Here is a 26,301-nt window from a genome sequence, read left to right as displayed (position 1 = left end):
AAAAAAGCCAGGACAAAAATAAAAAAAATCAAACATAGCAAAATGTAATGGATACATAGAATGTTAGGATCATGTTAAAATTTAATTAATAACGTTTGATGGATGCCAACGGTTTGATGAGTATTTTGCAAACTTTTAAATTATGTTGTCGCTTTTTATTATACTTTATTTTACATTAGCACATTCCAATTATTAACATATTGGATGAAACGTATCAATATCAGCCATGATAAATCCACTGCTGCTGTGAATGCCTCCCAAAGCTGCCACTGCCTCCCTCGATCCTGTGATATCATAATCCGCCTCGGAACACCCAGACACGAACTGATTCCATCGCTCCATCTCCCGGGTGGTCAGAATCACGGACGCGTTCAATCCCTTGGCAGTTGCTCCGTTAATATTGAAATTAAATTCTGAAAACGCAACATGCCGTTGAAAGCAATCCTTCCATTAAGACCTCTCTATCTGGCCTTGAGAAGTATTCATGACCCCACATGTACTTCTTTGATGGTAATACCTTTGGGCTGTGAGTTACTACTGCATTTGTATTTGTCATTCTGCTTGCCCTCCCATAAAAGGCTCTTTTTTGCTTCGTAACATTCTCAGTAAATCATATTGCCAAGATGTCTGGCAGAATGATTTTTTTCCTCCTGTTTTTGTTTCCAAGGGCATTTGACATAAAAGAAGAAATATATTGTACAATAGGGATTTATGAAGGGTTGCCTTGAGACATTAAATATCCGAAATCTCAGTTAAAAACCACCGCTTCCTTTCTCACACGTCGGAGCATCTTTGCTTTGCAGTTTCTTGCTTTAGTCTCCCTCTCAGGTGAAAACTCACACATCTGTGCACAGTTTATTGCTATGATGTTGGCAAATAATTAGGTTGTGCAATGATTAATCAAATCGTGTCTGTCGGTCAGTTTTTTTGAAATATTATTCAAATCTATATGCCTAGGTGCTAATGTTACAGGTATGTATGTTGAACCTCTTTCGCACCGCACGTAGCCAACCGTGCTAATTGGATGTGCGGGGGAAGGACAACAAACGAAACACAAAAAGCAGCTAGACGAAATGAAGAGATCCAATATGGAAGAATACAAATGAAAGAGTACAAACAAGATTTTTTAATCAAATTGCCTGAGTTTTTAAAAGAATCGTGACACTGAATCATACATTCTTATCATCACCGTTATCATCAGCCGTGGTCAGTCTACTGCTGGATAAAGGGCTGCTCAAGCTGCCGTCACCTTTCACGACTCTGCGATGCAATAATTTCCACCTCGCGGCGTGCATATGATGAGATTTCATTGCTCCGTCTCCTCGGTGGATGTGCAATTTAGCTGGGAAAATTAATTCGTGAATACACCGTTAACACCTACACACAGCACATAAATATCACGGTTTTTTTTTCCAACAGTGGAAATTTTGCAAACCATTGACAGCAATTATAAATGCGAAGCGCCCGGGTTTAAATCTTATACACCCGTGGTCTTGGGAAAACATTCTGCAAGACCTACGGCATTATTACCGAGTTGGCATTTGTGCGATGGTCGTGGCAATTGTACAATGATGCAGAGGTGAGGGAGGCTGTGGTTCAGCAATGTCAGGCGTGACATGAAACCTGCACAGTGCAATTCCTCTTTAACCAGCAAGGAACACGACGCCACACCAATACGCACACATCAACCTCCCTCTGGCCTTCGCACCTGATTGGCACACACGTGACGACATTACATTTATCCCTCTAAGACCGAAACAGGAGGATATCTCCACAACTCTGGCTGTCGCCTGATGATGCTAGTTGTAATTTCTGGCAAGACGTCGTACTCGAATTGTAAATGTTGTGGGTTTACTGTCCAACAAACCGATGTGCTGTACTTGTAACGAATTGGCACGTTTTGTTCACGTGGCAAACCTTACCGATTAGCTGTGCCGGGTGGTGGCGGGTTTAACGACACATTTATATTTACCCGATCTAACTCAAAATCCTCTATTATGGATAAGATTGGTCTCGAAAGTCGACTATGTGTTAAACTGACAGAAACTTCCCTTTCAAATGACCTGCCACTCACTTGTTTATTCCTCGTCAGTCGTCAGCACAGACTTAAAAAAAACAACAACATAGTTTCGGCGACTATAAATGTGTTTCTTCTGAGCAAAATGCCAGCTTGCTGGGAGCACAAGCAACATGTGAGCATATGTCCAGAGCATTAACTCCGGTGCGAATGCAGTTAATGGGAACTTGAATTGCGACGGTAGAACGTTTGGTTGCGAGCAGCTGCTGTGGCTCTAAAATAAAATAGGCGCGCAAGTGCTGTTCATGCGAGCGTCATGATCATGCTGGTACACTGGTTAAACAAAGTCTGTTTCTGGACCCTCACATTGGCGTGTATAAGAAGCCTTCAGGGACCTGTAATCCATTGTAAGCAATAATATTTTTCTCATCAGCCAGTAATTATCCCGACAAGAGGAGGTTGTATGCAGTAATTTCTTTAAAGTTCTTTTTTTATCGTTATGTAATGTGCTCGCCAAGATGTTATTCCAGAGCTAATGAGAACGTGTAAATGCTAAGCGAGATGTTAATTTGTCAATTCATGGTTCAAAACAATTGCTTTTGTTGATTACATTCCCTCACACATAAGTTCACCACTGAGTGAATAGAGCTCAGTGCAGGGCTTAATTTATCACTCATTTTCTGGTATACTGGAGGTCTCACTTCACTCGCCGTAGCCACAGACACAAGAGAGCTATTATACTGGATGTGGTGTGCCGGGTACGGACATATTTTCCGGGTCACTGATCAAAACAAAGCCAGCTGAAATGGGTTATGTGGATGTAGGATGGAAGGTTATGTTTTTCAAAGTAAATAGGTGGGTACCTAGGTAGGTAGGCATGTTACATCGATACAAATCAAAATGAAATCCCACTGCGACGTCTTTATCTCGTTTGTAAGAGGGATAAAGCAGGTCATATTAGCTCCGTAACCTTCTTGAGGAGGTACCTGCAGTTACATTTGGCGAGAATTGGACCTTGAAGATAAATTACCTTCGAGGATTTTGTCCACAGACCACACAGAAGCGCGCGGTGTGTTTTTGCCGATTTCGAAGAGTGTCAAAGGATTAGGTTCAGAACGCATGAGACGGGACACGAAGCTTAGCATCCCGCCCAGGAAAAACGCATGCCTTATCAATAATGCACCGGCATGCTATCAGCGTGGCCACGGTGAGGTCCTGCCACGAGCAGTCTCAGGGCTCAGAGGAACAAAACGTGACGTCGTCAGAAGACCCAGCAACCACCGGCAGTGAAGGGAGGGGTTGAGCGGAGGCAGTGAACCCTACACGACGGAGAGTTTATTCTCTAAGATTTATAAGACATAAAGGGTAAAGCATTGCCCCCCCCCCACTCCTTTTGTTTGTTTCTCTCCAAACTCCATCGGCTCACAGTTGATGGTGACATGCTGTCACTGTCGAACGCCACTGCTCCAAGTGCCGCACCGAATTGTGATCCTGCAGGGGCGGTTTGGGAGGGTTGGAGATATCCATTTCGCCAGGGACGTGTCAGATAAACGTTGCCGACGCACACTCGAGTAACCAACACCCCCCCCCCCCCCCCACCACCACGTGAAGATCCGATGTTTCTCTATGATATGGCAAAGACATTCCCATCGCGTCTGAAACCCAGCCTAATCTCCCCAATATGTTATACGGCGGCAAGCTCCGTTTGCTACCTTTGTATTGAACATTGTAATCTTCTCATTAATTCGAGGTGTCCTCTCTAATTAAAATGTAAGTATAGGCTGATTAATCAACTGGTGAGGTGTGAAGCATATTCAGTTCGAAAATGTTATTCTACTCTACTTTTCGATTTAAAGCTTTCGTGACTGCAGGGATTCATCTTCTTGGTTCTTTCGGTAAAGTCACGTAGAAGGGAAATAATAAAAATAAAAATAAAACTAATAAAAATAAAACTAATAAAATAATTCTCACGACGTTTCGGCCACAACGCAAGCAGCCGTCCTCAGGTGAAGAACAGGTCTGTCGGAAAGACGCTGTCTTTCTGTCTTTCGTTGTCTTTCCGACGGACCTGTTCTTCACCTGAGGACGGCTGCTTGCGTTGTGGCCGAAATGTCGTGAGAATTATTTTATTATGTTTTATTTTTATTATTTTATTATTTCCCTTCTACGTGACTTTACCGAAAGAACCAAGAAGACTGCTCTACTTTATTAAGAGGACAGTGTATATGTCGCATTGAGAAATATTAAATGTGGCGACATAAATTGTCAATGTTTTTTTTGTTTTATGACTGCACCGACTAAATCACATTTAGTTTTGTGTCTCAAAGGCCTGTAACATTAACAAGGCGAATAATGTCAGCATTCCAACAACATGTGATAACAACGTCATCTTGTCAAACGTGTCCAATTAAAATGTTCCAGAACTCACTATGTTAAAACTTTACATTGGTTTATTGTTACAATGCAAAAAGATATGCTTAATCATGTTTAAACTTGCACAGATTCCTATGAAACAAAAGAACAAGATACCAGCATATTTAACTCTGCAGTCTTTTGTCCTCGAGTAAAGGAGAGATACTCCGCTTCTTGTATTCTGCATCTCTTCTTTAGCCATTTGATTTGGAACATGCAAAAAGGACATACTAATGCTGTCACTATTGCTGCGGGCATTTACATTGTGGCAGGACCACAAAGATTGGATCATTAAAGGAGCTGTAAAGATGCCAGAACATATTTGCCAACGTTGGATACTCATCTCAGTCATCGGTGTGACGTGTTTGTCAATGTCGTAACGGCCGCTATCGGAGAATTTACTGCATTTCCACGGCGTCCCGATCCCCAGCCAGGATGACTGCCGCGTGCAGCAAGAATGCCGATGGTGCCTTTCTGAAATCCATTTAGCGATTGTTTTTATGTCTATTATTTTACGGCTACATTTACCGTATTAAGAAAACCAACGACACCACCGAATGCCACTTAGCATTAAAGAACCGTAGTCACGTCAATTACATTCCTAAAATGATTATAAGGTTGCTATGATTGTTGCCGCACCACGAGCTTGCCTTTACAAACACTATTTTATTGATCTCAGACTAAATAGGGATTGCACGCTCTTTCACACCACCCATTTAAAATGTCAATGCACATGCTGAGAAAGTACCACCAGCTAACACCGCTGTTCGACTGAAGGTCACAGCAAGCAGGCGACATTGTCACCTGTCTCAAAAATGTAATCTCTAACGAAATTCAAGTAATGCATTGCAACAGAGTAATCTCATTATTCACTTATGTCCTGATAAGCAAAGGGAGGGGGGGGGGGTGCACATTAAAGGTTACATACTGTGAGAATCAAAGACAATTATTGTTCAAAGCCAGGCCAATGTGTAGACGATAACTTGTGCTCGGAGAGCGCCTGTACAAGAATGCTTGTTTTGAAAAGGACTCGCCACTTATTCAGACTCTATTGCTATTAAATCACAATCTATGTTGCGTTGTCGATAGGCTCTGCTGCGGCAAACCTAGTTTACACCTCCACAACTCACGCGCCAACATAACTCGAAGCGCTTAAAACGCATCACAGAGCGTCAGTTGCCATCGCTTGGCGAGTGCTAATGAAGAGTAGGCATCCTATCTCTCGTCCTCACAATCGTCCCTTTTGCGAAACTCAAAAGGTTAGGGCTGTGGAAAAAATAATAATAGTAATTTACATTTGTAAGGCGCGTTTAAACGCCCCCGCCGAATCGCAATCGCAGTATTTCTATGTCCAAACTGAGTGGTTGCCTAAACAAGCAGGAGGGAGACAAGTGAGACACGTCTACTTTTAAATCCTTTATATTAAGTTCACTTGCTTGCTTGCGCGCTTACGACCGTGCAAATCTTTCGGTCGTTTTTTAACCCACTTCCCGTGATCCAATCGAGCTGACATTTTGCACACAGACTCGTTGTGCGTGACAATTTATTTTCGTGAATTTTTTTTCCATAACTTTAATTTTTTTAGGATTTTTTTTTTATATTTAATTACCAATTGCTTAATGCTGGCAGGCAATCATCTGACCCATAGGTGGCAGCCATCTCAAGCCAGAGGACGAGAGGACTCTAGCCGCCACGCATATAAAGGATTTATAGTGAAAAACTTTGTTTTTACGGGTTAATTTTTTGCTAGTGAGACCGAGGATTTTTTAAAATGCCACAAGGCAATATAACATGAGCCCCGATTGTCTTGCATCGAAGCGTGGAACAAGAATTTGCAAAGAAAAACACTAACAATCACCGTATTGTGACATAATGAAATAAAACAAATATAGATAAAATATACGAGATTTGAATCAGTTCGTGTGTAGGTGCGAGGTGACTATGTGAAAGGATCGTGAAAGGTGGTGGTGGCGGTTTGGGGAGGCCTTCATCCAGCGGTGGATTGACCATGGATGATGATAATGATGTTAATGTTATGCTCTATACAGCACTTCAGAAGATGCATTTGAATTGTTTTGTTGTGGCTTGCCATGAAGCTGTAACATCATGTGGAATCTTACTCTCTCGCAATATGGGCGGCGGTAGCAAAATAGCATTTGGGGGCAGAAAATGCCATGAATATAAAATTCATTTTCAGATTATTCAAGGCCACGGAATGAAAGTGTCTTGCAGCCCAGCTACAAACCACCTTTTATTGCTTAACATTTCTACGTTGTCCTTTACCTCTCCTCACGTGTGTACCGCAATACTCGACGGATTTGCCAACCACAGCTCGTGATTATTATTTAGGACATCCAATGTAGTTTTCCATTATTCCCACTTTAATACTGCCGTGTAGCGGTTTGGTTTATTGCCGCATGTCTTGAATGCGCTCGTGCTTTGCGCAGTGCAAGCTGCAACACGGATATACATCGTTAAAGGGATATTTTACTTTTTACTCCTTTGGTGCATTTTATTGAGACATAAAAGATAAAAAATAATGTTTGCTCATTCAATCTATAGGCATGTCAGCTGGTGTGTGCATTTCGCAAGCTTTGTTCGCACCTTCGTTCGCACCTTCATGACATAACCTTCTGTGCCCTGTTCCCAACACCCACCTGCAGGTCAATACTTTGCGAGCACAATGATTATCGTGGCCTTCTCAGTGGTGGTCACGGTCATAGTCTTGCAATACCATCACCGCAACCCCGACGGAAAGAAGATGCCACAGTGGGTGAGTGGCTTTACTTCATATACAGACAGCAGCTGTGCTCACACAAACCTTCACCCTGCTATATGTAAGCGCACGGATCGCATAAGCATGATACATTTTTGAGTTATCAGTTTAATTTAAGTTTTTACTGTTTATGAATAGAAAAATATATGTCAAGGTGGGAACGATTTTGAAATATTCTTATTGTTGCTGTTAGTGCTGTTTGAATACATTCGGGGAGCGGCGACGCAGTGGTTAGCGCACTGCACTGTGAACCTGCTGAACTCTGAGTTTGGTTTCTGACGATGGCTAACATCAGTGGCGAGTGATATCTGAATCAATGCATCCACACGCATCGAAAGTATGATCAAACACCGCCCACGAATGATCCAGTGTAGGGAAACCTGTATGCAACAGTGGCCTGACAAATGGCTTCAGAGTAGTATTAATACACGCCTGTATAACTCAAATGTCTTCACACTTGCACGAAACACATTTTCTCGTAATAATTATAAAGCATAAAAGCGTAGGATTTCTAGAGAAAGGGCTGTTCAAGGGTTTGGTTTACTATTTCACTTTGGAGATACGGGCTCTCACCATAATAATGGAGTTTTTACCACTGGCGTTGTGTTGCCAATGGAGATGAATCCGACTTCATTAATCATTTGAACAAGGAGACACTTCAACTTAGCTCGAAGCATGAAAGCAAAGATTTCAGTGTAGTTGTTAAACCCATGATTTTGATGTTGTTATGACCCCAATGTTCTCAATGTGACATTTGCTCCAATCGTACGCTTTCACTTTCACTGTGAAACTTAAGCCATATCATTAACCAGGAAAGCATCACGGAATGTTCAAAGCCTTAGGATAATATGGAAATTCTTGCGAGTTTTTTTGTACATTAATTTCACCTTGATGTCACGGTCCGCACTGCAGATATGTGATACTTTTTTTTTATAAACAATGTACAAATTTGCCGTATCGTTGAATAAAAGATGGGGAATTATTTTGGTCAAGGTCAATTTGTCTAAACATTAACCTTTTATTATTTCCTTCGACTTTTACTATCAATTTAAAATAAGTTACAAACACAGAACAATGAAATGTTTATAAATTTAAATAAAAATTAGAGTATTAATACAGCAAAGATGCAATGGCAACCCCTTATGATTATATCAGAATCAGAATATTTATTTATACTGGAGGAATCCGATGAGCTATAAAGCTCTTTTTCACAGATGTCCAGTAGCATGCAATTCCGGAAATGTTTTCATGCAGAAATTACAAAATATGGAAAAAAAATCATATAGTTGAGCAACTCAAAGGTTAAAAACGGTTGAACATTAATTCATGGAACATGGAGTCAAGTGACATCGAGATTTATGGTGAGAGTGCTTTTGTGTGCATTGTTTCGTCCGTTACTTGTCCTGAAAATGAAATAAAAATTGGGTGAAGGATTGAAAATCAGTACACGGTTCTGCATTATTGCTTCATAAACGTCTAATACGTTATCAGCAGTCGCTGCCTTTGTTGACACTAAATTACTCGATAATGCAACACCTGTGGGAGGATTTTGTGCAGCATGCTGTATTTGTACACTTTGTACACCCGCAGTGAGACAAAGCGCAACCACATATAACATCTTAAATGAACATGTATAGTGAGCTGTGCACGAGCGAACGAGTGGTGTCAATGTTCGATGCCTGATGTGCACAATTAGGAAATGTTCCTTCGTGTTAAAACGCAATGCGATATTGACTCAAATAGGTAGGCTTAGTCATCATGTTTGCCCCAAGCCAATTGCATGGCATTTCCTGGGAGGATATGCTGTTTTACCTAAGCACGCCATCTGCTGTGCCGTGGTTGCTGAATAACAATCAATGGCAATGCCACCCAGTGTGTTGGCACGATTATCGGAATGAACTGTTATATTTACCACTTGCTTCCTGTGTATTATACCTATATATGTTGAATTTAAATGGCACATCAAGTTTCTAGTGTGCTAAGTTGGCACCGCTGAGATCCTGTGTTCAAACACAAGTAGCTGCCCATGATTAAACCGTGTTCTCAGTTGTACTGTCTTGATAGTCTCAGCCTGGTCACCAATGACAAATTTATCGATTTTTGCACTTAATTTGGCTAAATCGCACTCCGACAAAAAATATATAGCAATTAGACTGACATGTGACCATTTTTAATTGAGCAGAGTGGATGTGAAAGTGCTGCACCCGAGTGTGGATAAGGTCACCTGAAGTCATTTCAGAAGCAGTTCTGTGATATATCCTTCCACGGGCCATTCTATAACATGGGGTAATGCATGGTGTGCGAGAGTTCTGAATGGATTCTACATTACATTACATGACACCGATAACACATTTGGCATTAAATTAAATTGCCAAAAAAATATTTACATCACGATACATCAAAACTTGAAAGTTTAGATAGGTCATATTGTAAAATTTGAAGACTTAGCTGATAACATAAAAATGTATTTGCGTGTAGAACACAGACAATTCGACCTTTTTTGTTTGCCTGTTTACAATCTTATATCCTGCAACCAAATATATTCAAATTCCATTAAAAAAATTCAATCGACAAATGTTTCCGACGTAAAATGTTCAATTGTGGCCTAATGGCAAATAGAAAAATTACCTGTCGACAAAAATCCATAGCAAGTCTGCTAAAAGTGGCCTTTGCTGGAAAACCAAAGTGTAAGGTTAAGTTGAAGCAAAGTGTGAACGATTGTCAGGGCAGATGGATCGCGGGCAGGACCGAAGAGCTGTTTCATTACCCTCAGCATTCTCCCCACTGCCTCTCCGTGTTACTGGAAATGCATCACCACATGTTCAGCCAGCAGCACAAACAATCCAACCGAGCAATTATTATTCCCAACATGCAACACACTGCCAGCGACGCAGCAAGATGCCTCGGGGAACAAAGCAGCTATTTATCACTTCAACAGCACTGCTTCCTGTAAATGCAGTCATCAGCTCCAACTTAGGGCAATCATTTAAAAGCACCATGCCTTTAGCTCTAGAAAATATATAAAATGTTTAGTTTTCAAATGCACTTAATAACACGAGGTAGCCCTTGATTAAAATGACTCTTTCAAGACATGTTTTTTTAATGTCGGTATCGTTTTAACTTAGATTACGCCACCCATAATAATGGTACTGCAAGATCCGACCGTGTCCGTCCAGTGCTCTCCGAGCTGAATGAATATATTACAAGGTCGCACTCATGACACACAAAGTGCTTGCCACAAACGAACCACAATACCTTACTGATCTCGTCAAGGAGCACAATCCATCACGCAAACTCCGGTCATCCTCGCAGCGGCTTTTGGCTGGCCATCGAATAAAGACGGTCACTGCATTGCGCACTTTCAGATGCGCTTCTGCGGCCGTCTGGAATGCTCTTCCAGCCAATTTTATGAAGCCACTTGAGCAATGCACTTTTAAATCTAGATTGAAAACTCATTTCTTTAGAACTGCTTTTTGTGTTTAGTTTGTTGTCCTTCACCCGCACTTCCAATTAGCAGTTGGCTACGTACGGTGCGAAATAAGATCAATAAACATACATACATCTAATCCCCTTCTTAATTTTGAATTCTAAAAAGTATGCTTGATCGCTTCAAGTCGACACATGATTAAAACATGAGATCCAGCATTATCCATGCTTTCACATTCGTGAATTTTACTTCTTAAAATATTGGCCTGCACTTGTATTTGATCTCACTCAGCCAATTTTATAAACTCTTGGGTCAAGACCAACTCATTAAACGTAAGCATCTCATTGTTTGATACATATTGAATCAGTTAACATTTTCTCATGCAGAACCAAATATTATGGTACTTTATGTTTACCTTTCCAATTACAATTGAGTAACATTCAGCTTAAATTTTTTGTCATTTAAAAAAAATACATTTCAGTGGTTAAGATCCTACATCGGTGGGAATGCTGTAAAGTGATTTGTCTTTGGTTAAATTTCGATTTAAAGCTTTCGTGACTGCAGGGATCCATCTTCTTGGTTCTTTCGGTAAAGTCACGTAGCAATACAGTATATAATTTAATGTTGGGTTTATCTATGGCAGTATATAGTACGGTGTATGCTCGTGTGATGTAAGAGAATAAAGTTTAGATGGAAGCATATTATATAATTTTTTACGACGTAGAATTGTAATGTATTACTTGCTGTTAGTAACTCAGCTTATTGTAGAGTATAGTAAGTATACTGATGGTGCTATGCAGTTTATACTTTAGTTTTTTATGTAGTTTATACTTTAGTTTTCTACGTTGTTGTTTAGTAACTGCAGCTACATACTATTAACATTTTTTTCCTTTGTTAATGCTACTGCACCCCCCCCCCCTTGGTGCTGTTGATCCTGCATAATGCATGGGCATAATGACTATGAAACCCCCCACCCACCTCCTACGCATTTCCCATGAATATGCTAAATTCCTCTTCATATGCACATTATTTTTGTTAAGGCGCTCTTGCACCTCCAACGCAGCGTATATATAAGCTCCTAGCTTGGTAGTGTCTCATTCTTCACCTGAGGACGGCTGCTTGCGTTGTGGCCGAAACGTCGTGAGAATTATTTTATTTTATTATGTTTTATTTTTATTATTTTATTGCTTCCCTTCTACGTGACTTTACCGAAAGAACCAAGAAGTTGTCTTTGGTTATTCCCAAGTATGGATACGCGTTCAAACACGTTTCCTCCCATCTGTCCACCTGGCTTAGGTTCGCGTTATCCTGCTCGACTGGTGTGCCTGGTTCCTGCGCATGAAGCAGCCCGGGAGAGAGCGACATGAGCTCGCCCGCCGCCTGAGCATCCTGCACCGCAACAGCATGGTCAGCTTGGACCTCGCTCTCCTGTCGGCTAGCGGCGTACACAAGAAAACCAACGGACACGGCGTCTTCATCGGCTTCACAAACCCCGACGCGCCACAGCAGCCGCCTACCAGCGACTCGGGCGTCATGTGCGGCCGGGAGACCTGCTTCAATAGCGCCGGGCCCGAGGAGGAGCCTGGCAATGCCCAACGTGGAATGCATCCGGACCCCACTGCGGGTATGAACAGCGAGATCACCAAAATCTTGATAGAGCTACGCTACATCGCTGGGCGCTTCCGCACGCAGGATGAGAACGAGGCGATCGCGTCGGAGTGGAAGTTTGCTGCCGCCGTGGTGGACCGGCTGTGCCTGCTTGCCTTCTCCCTCTTCACTATCATCTCCACCATCTCCATCCTCATGTCTGCACCACACTTCACTGAGGCTGTGGCCAAAGACTTCACATGAGTGGAACGCTCGGTGTAAAGATACCCCAGACTTGTGATCTTTTCATCCATTTGCTTCAGGTGTTCCGTGACACGGCCAACATCGCAAGTGAGCTATTTAAGCTTTAGTAAAAGTTGATAATGGTGTAAAATAACATTCTACAGATGAATACAATTATTAATTTTAACAATGTAACGGCTTTGCTTGCGGTCCTTATGTAAGCCATGGTGAGTGTTCTTTATCCTGGTGAGAGATTATCTCTTTTGCAAGAGCGGTCTGGCAAATTGTGGTGATGAAGAGTTATTTAAATAATTTAAGGCACTTTGCTATCAGGTATTCTGACAGTTACAATAGTCCTCACTTGCGAATGATGTCTCAGGCTGCAGGTTCCTTCATTGAAGATGGTGCGTTTTTGGCAATTTACCACAGAAATTACCATATGGTTATGGGATTTTAACCACCAACTGTGAAAAATAGGAGATAGTGGCGAGCGCAATGCCTACGAGGGATATCCAGTTGCCAGTTTTACTATACAGTACATTTTCATTTGTATGTTGTCATAAAGTAATTATGCATTTCATCAAAATTATAAAACGTTAATTATTTCAAAAGCAGCCAAACCGTAATTCACAGACTGGGAATGATAACGGTGTATGATAATGGAAACATGGCACAATAATTCAATATCATGTCCCATGTGCTTAATTTACTTGCAATGTAATTCATTTTCCAAGTCAAACTAGTTCCCTGTGTTTTTCTCAATTTATCCACAGAGATTGGCAAAACTCTAGTGATACTGTGAAGATTTTACAGATACAATGCTATTTCATTTGTGAAAAAAACAGAACATTGGTTTAGCAGTGACATTAACGGAGCTGCATGCAAACAAGATTAAAGTTCACATTGTGTGCTGAAAATCTGATCATTGCTTTTGTAACACGCTGTCAGTTGTAACAAACACAAACAACAGTTTGACAGATAAAACATAGAGATATATTCAAGAACACATTTTGGGAAAAAAAAGTCAAATCGACTAAAGGTTGAGTAAACAATGGCGTTCTCAATTCCGCGGAAACGTTTTTACACATGGCACAATCGCTGTTTTTCAGAAGTGATAAACTGTTAATGTCGGAAGGATTTCAAAATTAGGCACAATACCATTTCAGCGTGACATTAAATGCTTGATAAAACGATACATTTACAACCACTGTGCATTCAAAACTCATCACAGTGCAGAATCATTAATCAACATGCTTTAATAATCAATACAACTATTTAAAAAGATGGAATAACAAACGTATGCATTGTCTTCAAAAAGCAAAACGAAAGCAAACATCCTAAAAACAAATACCATTCCTAAACAAATGTTACATCAAAGGTTATACAAGAACCATTAATTGTGTTTCTGCCAGGCAGCAACCTTATATTGTGATTAAAGCAAAAATGTGTATATGTACACATTTCTAGAGTGCGTACAGAGTTGTACTCAATTGCAGGACGCCAGTTCGTCTAACTAGGGCTAATTTGATATTTTACTGAGTCGTAGACGTTTTCCCGTTTAAAATATGGTACTTGTAAAGTTAAGGTATAAATAAATATAACATGTATAATTCACAAGTTTGTCCACGCAAGTCCGTGTAAAAATTGTGTGGGTATTCCTTCAAACAAACAAAGGTTATCATTATTATTATTGTTCATTACTTTAAAAATAGCATTTGTTTTCAATAACTGTGTGTTTTTGTGTCGTCATGTTTGTCTTGTTAAAGTAGTGACCTTTACAAGTTGATGTTTAGATTATATATAAGCTGCGTATACAAATGTGTTGGTTTTACAAAATAAATGTTTATTTTCTTCATTAAACTCATGAAGGTTTTGCATATTTTGTTTCAATGTTAAACATTTCAGACTGCAATACAAAATTTGCTGATTAAAAGATTACCAAAAATGAAACGATCACAATTAATTTTTACTGAAGAGGTCATTGCATCTTTTCCTTTTTCCCTGCAAACATGAACATACTATGCATTACAAGCATCAGACAAATAATCAATTGCAAGCATGGAAGATTAAATTGTATATTAATTCCAGATATATCTTTAATAGGATTCGATAAAAAAAAAACAGGTTATCACTGTTAAAAAAAGGTGGCCCATCCAAGATTGGCAACATGTAGTGCAGAAGGGTGCTCCGTGTAATTGATGTCAATCAGAGATGAGCATCATGAAGCTCCAAACAGATGGTGGGAGGTTATATAACTGTGAAGCTAAATCCATCCGCATTAAAACACAGCAGTTGACGTTATACTTCAACATTACCATACTGCTTGCATATTCTGAAATACCTGGGCCCCAAAAGCAGCCAGACAGCATTTTGCATGAATTTAAAAGTTAACACAAAGTGTGGAATAAATAACTTACATAAGTAAAAGTGTAATTTAGTTTTAACTTTCACTGCAGTTTACTTTCAGATACTAGCAGTCTCAATTTAGAGATAACACATCCGCTCATTTACATCCGTGACCATCAGAAATTATAAGACACCTTTTAGCGTCATTTTCCAAGAACAGATGAGAAAACTAAAGGACATCAAAGTCCTAATCATTGAGTTGACAAAGCAGCGCAGCTCCTTTGGAGATCCAGTAATCACTGTCCCTTTTAGAAGGTATGAAGACGGTGACAACAAAATTGGTTGAGTGACCTGCAAGGAAGAAAAAAAAGTCAAATCTATACATTCATCCTTACACCATTACCCTTTTCCTTGTCATCCTCTCACATTATTACACGCTGTTCATGAAGCTTCGAAAATAAACGCACATTATCTTTTTTAAACGTTTGTGATGAACTGTGTAAACAACTACATTTAAAACAATATGATAGTGCCTTTGTACACCATGCACACAAAAAAATCTATCTCGCACAATGATTTATTTATAAAATGCAAATGTCAACTCGAGATGAAGGCTAGAGGGATTACGTGAAATGTGCATAGCAACCCTCCTCACAGAATGCGCACACGGCGTTGCATTCTCAGCACAAGTACTTATCGGTCAATAATTCAATATTCATGCTGCAACACAATAGGTCATGTTTCAGAATCAAAGGCAAGTCACTCAAACTGCATTACCAAGATTGGCAAGAACAGCGAAGCCTTGCAACACTCCAAGTAGCCACTTACTGTGGTACATTTAAATGTGTTTTTTCATTCATTCAGATGTTGTCTATTGGTGCCTTTTTGTGAGCAATTTTCTTCATGATTTACAATGAATGGCAAATGATGGTGAAAAAGTTCCTCCTTAAAAATGCTAATAAAATCATGTTTTTGACATAAATGAATCATCGTCTTTAACAGGAAGAAAAATATGTGCTCAGTTTAATACTTAGACTTTAAAATTATGTAATAATACAGCACATATAATGTACCGAGTTATACATCTGATTTGAATAAATATAAAACTTTAGCACATTTGGAGTCGCAGTAAAATTCATTGCATAAGGCACATGAAGAACATTGTGTGGAAGCTCAGAGCCATGAACTGATATGTTCGTTTAAGTTATTCCTTGTGACATAATATATATTTAAACACTGTAGATTACCAGATGTATCTTCACATTAATAATCCATTTCTGGTGAAATGATTATATAGTACTGTAATTACATAATAAAATGCACTCCAGAGCAGAGTGGTTTTGGTGCACGGTTATTTTAAACTAACACATCCTAGGACTAAGAAGTAATGAACCTTATTTAAAACTCGCACACATAAAATTACAAAAAAGACTGCTCATTACTTTTGGAAGGTATAAAAGATATTTGGATATAATGGTACGTACATTATTTGTCTACGTGATATCATTATTTAAATCAACCCAAGTAGCATTTTATGCAAACATTTGATAGTTACTAAATAACAAAGCATTTTGTAAGAACAAGTAGATCTGTAAAATTATGAATCACACAATTTGTATACGATCATTTGCATCCCAATGCATGAATGACAGTGTTTGCACATATCAACAACAAAAAATTAGCAAATACAATAACATCTTTGAAAATGCATGAGGAGACGCCCTTTGTGTAATGATGCACACAGAGATGAACTTATATCACGGTCACGATTTCTCCATGCAGGATTTAATCATCCCTCGTACCTTACAATGAAAGTACTATGTAACATGTAAATGTCCACATTACTACAAAACGTCTTCGTATTCATTCCAATTAAATGCTTAAGAGTCATGGCAGTTATTTTATATGGTTGTATTTTTTGTTTGGTTTTGTATATTTTTTAAGTGCTGCCCATGATTTATTCATGACATCAAACCTTTGCCACAAAACGTGCTCATTAAATTTCAAGTAAAATTTGGAAACAGGACATCTGGTATCACAACTCCAGTTCGTGAAGCGGCACATTTTGTGCTGACCTATTTACCTGATTCGAGTGCAGTGTGAGCTGCGGCTTTGAGTGTTGGGTTATATAACTGCAAAGTGAGGGGCAATAGGGAGGAGATGTACTATGTGTAGAAGATATACAATGTTTGGTGCTACGTGTTGGAAATTATGTTGGTAATATGCTTCTGGCGAATTGCCCGATGATGCTGGATGCAATTACCAGCGAAACGTCGTACTCAAATTGTAAATGTTGTGGTTTCACGCTTCAACACACCGGTGGGCTAAAGCAGTGAACTATTTGTCTTTTGTCAACGTGACACTTATTTACTGATTGGCCGTGTCAGGTGGTGGAGGGTTACAACACATTTATAAATAACGCGATCTAAACCCAAAAACGTTGATTATGAGTACATAATAAATTGCATAATTTAGTTGCATTCCCTCCTCGCTCTACTCCATGCATATATTCGTCACAATAAACGGTCAGATAATGAATCCTTTTCATAATTATGCCATCAAATAGTCAAATAAAAAAAACACATAGATGCAAAATGATACCTCGGTATAAAGTTACTGTGTCACACAATCATTTATACACATGATCAAGCAAACCAAAGACTTTATTTCATCACTTAGCTGAAGTAGACATGTGAGGAAGTTATTTTAACAAAGTGACATTTCATGGAATGCTGACAAATGTGACAAACTAAAGTGACACCGATGCTGATGAACAAAAATTCGAGTTAATTCACTAACCAGTAGTAGAGAGAGTTCCTGCACGGGCAGAAGTCTTGTACAGTGGTGCGTGGTAGAGAGATGGATCAGGCTGGTAGTTCTGGCGTGGTTCAAAGTGCAGCACGGGCAGAGGAGGGTTCATCTGCCCTGCCAAAGCATCCTCCATCACCATGTCCTCGTCATCCCAGCGTGAGGCATCCATGAATAACCCATGAACCAGGACACCATCTTGCACAGTGGGCAACTGAACACACATAAAAGTCATCAAGTGTGGCAGTAAATGCATAGACTAAAACGCACACAATATAATCAATGTAACGAGTATGCATACTCTTAGTTCTTTCGGTAAAGTCACGTAGGTAAAAAATGAAATTAAAATTAATAAAATAAAAACAATAAAATCACGACGTTTCGGAGGCAACACAAGCTTCCGTCTTCAGGTGAAACTGTCACACTTGATACAAATGTTTTGCTGTGACAGTTTCACCTGAAGACGGAAGCTTGTGTTGCCTCCGAAACGTCGTGATTTTATTGTTTTTATTTTATTAATTTTAATTTCATTTTTTACCTACGTGACTTTACCGAAAGAACTAAGAGTATGAATCCTTGCAGTCACGAAAGCTTCAAATCCAGAATTAACGAGTATGCCTCTGTTCACATTACAAAGTCGGTATTAGATACGCTTCACGTGTTCATATCCCCCCAGATCTACGCACAATGTGTACATGAGCATATAGAGTCAATGTACTTCTCTCGGGGAAATCGGGCACATAAGTTCTATAAATCAACTGCCAATACGAGATCTGATGCACACTTGGTAATCTATCGTAGCTAAATATCACCTCAGGCATCAACGTAAGGCAAATGGGGCTTTGCGATACAATACTTTCATATCGGTTGTGAACAACAGATTCTTTCATCGTGCTTTTTTTAATTCAATTTGTACTATACCTTTGGCCTTGTTTGAATCCAGTTTTATGTAATAACTGAGCAGTAATTCTTATTTATTTATATACATCACTTTAAATAATTGGGGAGGCCTTCCTCCAGGTGTGGACTGATCATGACTGAATAGGAATAACAATACCATTTTCAAAAATGAGACCAGAAGCGCTTCAGTAATTATTAAGCATCTCTTTCAGGAGGGTCCTATTATATTACATCAATTTCATTTTGCATAGGCATAGGAGCAAATCAGCGTGCTTGGAAACAACCCCCAAAAATAGGTTTGGAACACTTCATCTTTGTTCTGCTTTGTGTAAGGGCTTTGTTGCCTGACAGATGGGTTTCCATTCATAATCCACCAACTCTACTTCCAGGTTGCTGGATTATGGGGGTGCGCAGATCACACGTGGCACAATATATTAAAGTAAGACACATAACGTACCTTGTAGGTCAATTTGAAAATTGCACAACTTAAAAAAGAGGCTAACAGGAGCTAAACTGTACGAGATGCAATTCATTTCAAAATAAAATACCAATCGGGTAGAACGCACAAAGCCAATTGCTTAACCCACTGACACCAGAGCCGAGTGAAAAGCCAACCTCATAATGCAAAACACAGCTTTTCCTTAAGAACGAAGTTTTGTTTACGTTTACAATTTGTTGTAAACCATTCAATAAAACTTAAAAGAAACTAGACGTATTTTTTGCAAATCACTAAACTGATTTTGGCTGGATAATTCATATGTTTATATTCTTTGAGTCTTTCGGTAAAGCCACGTATATAGAAAAAAATAATGAAAATAGAAATAATAAAAATATCACGACGTTTCGATCGCAACGCAAACAATCGTCATCAGGTGAAAAAGAGGGGGGAAGCTGCTGAGGCGGGCTGTTTATAAAGGTTTAGAGATGGGCGGGGCCGCTAATGTTCGTGTAGGAGAGGTCTCCGTGCCCGGCAGTAGGTCTACCCCAATCAAAGAGCTGTTTACAGAGGTTTAGAGACGTTTGTAAATGTAAGCTCTGAGAGAGCTAGGAAAGAGCCATCGCCACATGGAGGTGGAAAAGGATGGCAAGCCGCCATTTACTAACACAGCTAACGGTGGCTGTGTTAGTGAATGTAACTCTGAGAGTTGAAACATAGGTAACATAGGTAGCAGTTATTTTAATAACTGCTAACATGGGTAACATGCTAGCAGTTATTTTCCACTCTCTGAGTTACATTCACTAACACAGCCACCGTTAGCTGTGTTAGTAAATGGCGGCTTGCCATCCTTTCCCACCTCCATTTAGCGATGGCCCTTTTCTAGCTCTCTCCAAGTTTACATTTACAAGCATCTCTAAACCTCTGTAAACAGCTCTTCGATTGGGGTAGACCTACTACCGGGCACGGAGACCTCTCCTACACTAACATTAGCTGCCCCGCCCATCTCTAAACCTTTATAAACAGCCTGCTTCAGCAGATTTCCCTCTCTTTTTTCACCTGATGACGATTGCTTGTGTTGCGATCGAAACGTCGTGGTATTTTTATTATTTCTATTTTCATAATTTTTTTCTATATACGTGGCTTTACCGAAAGACCCAAAGAATATTAATTCCTGCAATCATGAAAGCTTTAAGTCAAAAATGCACGTTGTTTTTTTTTATAGGGAAAGTGTACAAAGCTATTTGTTACACCACTCATGTGAGGCTTATAGCCTGCCTCTAGTAAAATGGTCAAATAAGTTAAGAAAAATGCAACAGATTTTTTTTTACTCACTTGTTCGAATAGACAGTACTGTATCAATATTTAAATATTGTTTTATGCATTTTATATTACAGCATTGGATCAGCCTGAAGACATTCTTCCATTTTTGGCTTATATATAATCTGAATTACCGTTCCATGCAATACATAATATATATTCCCAATACAAGCCTTCAGCCAAATGAGATGTAAGGTGAAAGTCAAATTCCTAGAACTAATGTATTATTTACTTTATCAATGTATTAGATAAACCTGTATTAATAGAAGCTTCTTTCTGTCAAACATGTTATATTCAACCAACGTAATATTGAATCTAGATATGTGTCGACATCATGATAAATTACTGTTATTTTTATCGTTATAACTCGTATATGGAGTCTTACATTGATACCTTGGGTAAGGCATCTACAATCTTCAGCTAGACGAGTGACTCACGAGTCATCATTTCACAGACACAGCCATATCAGCAACCCCCTATGGACGTCATATCCTAGACTGAGCAACCTCAGGGAAATAATATTTGTGTGGCTGGCTGGGGGAATATAATCTTCATACGTCTACTGCAACCTCCCCTCAAACTGCCAGGCCACACCAAGAGCTGCTTGATTTATTGTGGCTGGGCATCAACGCTATCGTTAGTGTATATGGAGAAGGCAACATCACTCACACTGCTTTAAAACCATTGCACTGCTGGTGAGCCAAGTGTAGCTCCTAGGCCACTAGCAATTATTTGAAAAGGAGTAATGTTAATTGACTATTCAAACAACGGATCAATAACAATGCGATACTGTTTCATAAAGTGACTTAAATCGATATGTTTACATTGCAGAACTCATCCTCCAAGTTTGTGCGAGGTTTGTTAAGCACTCAATATCTGATCATTTGTAGCAAGTATGGTATATAATTAGAAATGGCTAAATAGTAAAAAACAGAAATAATAAATTACTATGCCATTGCAGAAACATACCAACAACAAGCTACTGCTCACAATCAGCCAAAAAGGTAACATTTCAATATATATCCATCTAGGTGATATTGAACATTTCTGTTCATGCAATTTTATTTTCTAGCTTTAAAGACGTGATGCCTCCACAAGGGTTTCATTTTCATCTTTAAAATATGTATTAGCGAGTACCCAGAAGCCGTGACAGCTTGCATCAAAAAGCCCCAAGGAGCTGCCATCCCAGTCAAATCATCCTGCACAATAACACATTTAACATAGAATTTGCATCGTCTATATTAAATACCAGCATGCTACATCCTCATGTTTTGCTTATCTATTTGTTTACTGCCTTGTAATTTTTCAACATAATCCAGCATTAAGTTGTATCTGACAAAAAAGCATGATTTACCATTGTTCATGATGGAATTTATTCATTTAAATCATACAAATGCATTTAAAATTGCCCTTTTATTTTTTTCTCATAATATTGTGTAAATTTACCTGGTGAATATCCTATTTTGGAGGACATTATTAAAAGAAAATGTTTGTTTTCACTCCCCTAAAGCACAGTCTTCCAGGCAACTGTCTACACATTAATCCGAAGACTAGCCTCTAATTGTTTCCAGCATCTCGCCAGAATAGTTTTTTAATAGTTAATCAACATTAGTTTTTTTCCCTGGGGCCCCAGTGTCACCTCCGTTTTAATGAACCTTTGGTCAAGAACTTCCGTGGCAAAATACAATATTTAATTGATGAGTGCGGGCACTCCCCCCACCCCTACCTACATCACAGAACGCCAAAACAGGTCCCACAACAGAGAATGCAACAAACAAGTTAGGAACTTTGTCTGACTCTGTAATTCCCATAGCCTCCTACTGTGACTGCCATCTACCCATTACGTTCTTCTCAGGAGGGAAAGAGGACAGGAGAGGTAAGTGGTGATGGCTGGCTATGAAATCTGAATTTGAAATGACTGAAAACCGAGTTTTAATAACAGTAGCCAACAGCATGTTCCTCAAAGACAAACTATAAATATAGCTATCCAGAGAAGGGTAACCCACAGAATATTGTTTTACCATTTACAGATATCAGGCTAAGTTATCGGCACTGGAAGAGGTTCGTGTTGTGAGGAACATGCCAATGGGTGTCCACTGCAAAACAAGAAACAAACCATAAGCTGTGTTCCTTGGCAAATCAAAAAGCCTGAAACGGCTTCACAACCAAATGTGAATAAAATTTGGAATCCAGAGCGATACACATATATATGTAGGCCTTACAACTCTGAATTCATAATAAACTGTATTTGCAGATCAGTGGACACAAATGTGCAGTTAACAATGAGTGCAATTACCTGTGTGTCTGCTTCCAGCACCTCTCCGAACTGCTGGGTTTTCATGGCTTCAGCCACTGATGTCTGGTCACGATAAACTGGCAATGTTTTGTAGTGAAAGCCGAGCTCGTCGATAGGCAGGTTGTATTTGCGGGCATGGTTTTGCAGAGTACCTGTGTGGGGTGGTTGTGGGGGAGAATTTTGGAGAGAGTTAGTGAGGTGGGTAATTTTGAGGGGTAGGGGTGAGGAGTGTAACAGAGCAGTCGTGGGTGAAGGAGAAAGCTATGAACACACAAGGGAGAATACATCACTCGCAATCACATATTATAAAATCTATATTTTAATTTGCTCTGGGTGAAAATAGGCTGCATTCCAAAACCAATATATATCAGAATGTTTTGTTTTATATTTGATATTGTTGTATATATCCATCAAACAGAATGTGCGCATGCATAAAATACGCAGGTTAATGCTAACTTTTTATTAAGCAAAGCTGGAATAAATCAATACGGAAAATATTAAAAAGATTATTCTTATATTATGCATTAGTAGCAAACATTTATCATTAAATATAATTTTACTGTTCAATACATACGATATTGAATGCACAATCTGCTTCGTTGTTATATATGATGACTAAAACACAATGAACATTTTAAATAATAGCCTTTGCACAATATACAAATGAGCATAAAAAATACATTAATCTTAGATGAAAGTATATGCCTTACATAAAACATTACAATTATATCATATGAATATGTTAAAGCTCTACTCTGTATCCTAATAACTTCATGTCGACACAATCACTCACACCGATTGCTCAGACGGTGTAGGATGATCTCATTTACATCTCACAGCAATATATCAACGGTAATCAACAACACAGGAAAATGGCAGAAAAAGAATACATTTATTAGAAAAGGACTACATGGAAACTAATATTATCTTTATACTTAACTTTGCATACTTTTTTTATAATACATCAATGGATTAATATAGCTATACATACTCTTTGGTTCTTTCGGTAAAGTCACGTAGGTAGAAAAAAAATATAAAATAATAATAATATATCACGACGTTTCGATCGCAACACAAGCGGTCATTCTCAGGCGGAAAAAATAATCCAGCAGTGGAACTGCTGAACCAGCGAGGGAGCTGTTACAGCAAGAGGTTGTTTATGTGGCGATACAGCGCTCAGATAATTCATTATGTTTACTTATTTTACAATAAAAAAATATATTTTCCACAAGTGCTGAAATCTTATCAAAAGAGCTATTTCATGATCTGAATACTCAACATTGGAGCAGAATGAATGTGATTCGATGTATGCAATCGTCCTTATTTGTCTAGTGGACTCTGCAAGGTGACATCATGTGGACACAATGTGACACCATTTTACAGCAGAGTCAAACCAAAATGATAGTGAAACCACCTTGCATTGCAACTCTCTGCAGAAATGCATAATTTACATGGCCAATTGATAAAAGTCTTGGAATGCTTGGCTGCAATATGTGTAGCCTTTATGCCAATACAACTACTGTTATTTTAGTAATATTTAGCTGTATATTTTCAGAGGAAAATTTTACTTTTTTGTAATCATTAATGTGAATAAAGTGCATGCCCTAACAATAACTATTGATTAAATAACATTTTTCATACAATTTCCGAAGCAAAAGTATACATTTTTTGCAGTACTTTATTGAAACTATACTGTATTGTATGGTAATTATGTGGTGAGAGAAATATGTGCAGTGAATGTGAAATTGTTTTAAACCTCTAAGTATATGGTATCATAATGAAAATGTTTTCGATGAAAATAAGTGAAACATATTATTTTCCGATACCTGTCAAAAATCCTTGTGGGAAGAAAAATCCAGATATCCAAAAACACTTGGGTGGCCCGGTCTTTATCCAGGCCTAGGAGAATAAGGTAAACATAGTCAAACAAGATGGATAAACTGGAAAAAAATGGAAAAAAAGTATTTTGCAGTGAATAAAAATTCTACCACATTGCACATTTCCAAAGCTGATAGCCATCAACCACCTTTCCGAAATCCATTTGAGTTTTGGATGAATGGTAAGTGAGCAGTAAAAAAATACCTTATCAAACAATGACTCCTGCTAACCTCCATCCACTGCCTTACGATATGTCTTAGAGATACTGGTCTGGATGGACTCCAGAGAAAAAGGCAGTTAGTGATTGTAAATGACTCCCTCTGACAAACCTTAGTGTCTCTCTTTCCATGGAAATGTTAATATCCCATTGAAAATAGCAAGGATTTGATCTTAACATTGTAAACACATAAGAAGTGAACACAAAACTCTTAGCAAATATAAATTTCAATAACTTTAGAAAAATGGCAATAAACATTTTGTATGTAAAAATCAGCTGCAATTTTGATTCCACCAAGTAATATAGTAATGCTTCAAAAGATGGCCTTGCCATCCACTCTGACATCCAACTTTAATATGGTTTCCTCTAGGGATGGTGCTAAGGAGCTCCAACTAAATGATGCCAAAACAGAAGTACTCCTAATCGGCAAAAGGATCACTCTTGTATATAAGTCTCCAGTTTGAGCACGCACCTCCTGAACGGGAAAATAATCTGCAAAACGTTGGGGCTGGAATTGATCCTGAGCTCCTGTTCTCTTCCCAAACATCTCTGCAGGACCTCATACCTCTATCTGGGCCACATCTGATATTTCCTTACCCCAAGTGCCAATGAGACCCCATACACACCTTCATAGCATCCCGATTGGACAATTGCAACACTCTCCTCTGCAGCCTCCCCAAGTCCCACACCCATATAAAGACCACAACACCCAAGTACTCCTATGCACCCAGTGACCCACAATCCATTCCCAGATCAATTTCAAGAATTCTCTTTCCATCCTCAACATCCTCCATGAACTCACAACTGCTTATTTCTTTCCTCTCATCTCACTCTACCCCTATCCCATACTTCACTCAGACAACCAATTATATGTTTCAAAGCCCCCAGTCAAACTTCACTCAGTGGGATGTCACTCATTCTCCTCTGCTAGTCCCATGTCTGGAGCTCCCTTCTCTCAACCCTCCATGCTGTCGACACCCATGCCCCTCTTCAAGTCCAAGCTCAAGACCTTCCAGCATGGCTGCCTTTAGAATGAATATTCTTACTACATCTGTACAGCATCTTGAGATGTGGCCACATCTAAATGCTATATGAATGCAATTTGTATTGTAAGTAGCATGGCAATATAATTTTAACAATTTCAAAATAAAAGCTCCAATACCAACTATCGTGTCATTATCAGGCATGGTAAATCCATTGCTGGATGAAGGCATCCCCAAACTACTACCATCTCCTGCAATTCTGCGACGTAATAACCAACTACAGTATATCACCATTAATCTCATAGCGCTGTGAAAAATGATATATTCAAGACTTTCTAGTTAATCCAGCAATAACTCTTGTCTGTTCATTTGCAATTTATGAAGAATAAATTAGATTTCAATGATCCTCTGAATAATTTATATCTCAAGGACTTTTGAACATATTGGCAGCAAACAAAAAGTGTACCCAAGGCACAAATTAAAATCCAGTAAACATTTGCCAATGTGGCAACGATTGAGTGCGAAACTATTAATGAACCAATGATATGGTATGTTGAAACATGTTTTACAGGATATTCGTATGAATACATTTTTTAAAATTATTTTTAACAAGAAATTCTGTCAGGTATTGTATAACTCAATTTATAAAAAAACA

At 39.0% G+C, this 26,301-nt stretch overlaps 2 protein-coding genes across 3 annotated transcripts in view; one reads left to right on the top strand and one right to left on the bottom strand.

Moving 5' to 3' along the window:
* The window catches only part of CHRNA7 (cholinergic receptor nicotinic alpha 7 subunit), a 48,883-nt gene extending 35,317 nt beyond the window's left edge, over positions 1 to 13,566 (top strand). For both annotated transcript variants that reach the window (XM_061558515.1, XM_061558516.1), the window contains exons 10-11: positions 7,093 to 7,202; positions 11,929 to 13,566. In XM_061558515.1, the coding sequence (XP_061414499.1) occupies positions 7,093 to 7,202; positions 11,929 to 12,483 (665 nt within the window). In that variant the 3' untranslated portion in view covers positions 12,484 to 13,566. The remainder of the gene's footprint in view (positions 1 to 7,092; positions 7,203 to 11,928) is intronic.
* A 132-nt stretch (positions 13,567 to 13,698) lies between these two features.
* The window catches only part of DNAH6 (dynein axonemal heavy chain 6), a 76,362-nt gene continuing 63,759 nt past the window's right edge, over positions 13,699 to 26,301 (bottom strand). Inside the window, exons 74-77 of the mRNA XM_061558514.1 lie at positions 24,395 to 24,467; positions 22,569 to 22,720; positions 17,608 to 17,830; positions 13,699 to 15,159 (exon numbers count right to left, since the gene is read on the bottom strand). Of these exons, the coding sequence (XP_061414498.1) occupies positions 15,056 to 15,159; positions 17,608 to 17,830; positions 22,569 to 22,720; positions 24,395 to 24,467 (552 nt within the window). The 3' untranslated portion in view covers positions 13,699 to 15,055. The remainder of the gene's footprint in view (positions 15,160 to 17,607; positions 17,831 to 22,568; positions 22,721 to 24,394; positions 24,468 to 26,301) is intronic.

The sequence above is a fragment of the Lethenteron reissneri genome, chromosome 24, assembly GCF_015708825.2.
Source record: "Lethenteron reissneri isolate LAM-NWPU_2019-01 chromosome 24, ASM1570882v1, whole genome shotgun sequence".
Lineage (NCBI taxonomy): Eukaryota > Metazoa > Chordata > Hyperoartia > Petromyzontiformes > Petromyzontidae > Lethenteron > Lethenteron reissneri.
Note: the sequence above shows the minus strand (reverse complement) of the source record. Positions and strands in the feature narration are given on the sequence as shown.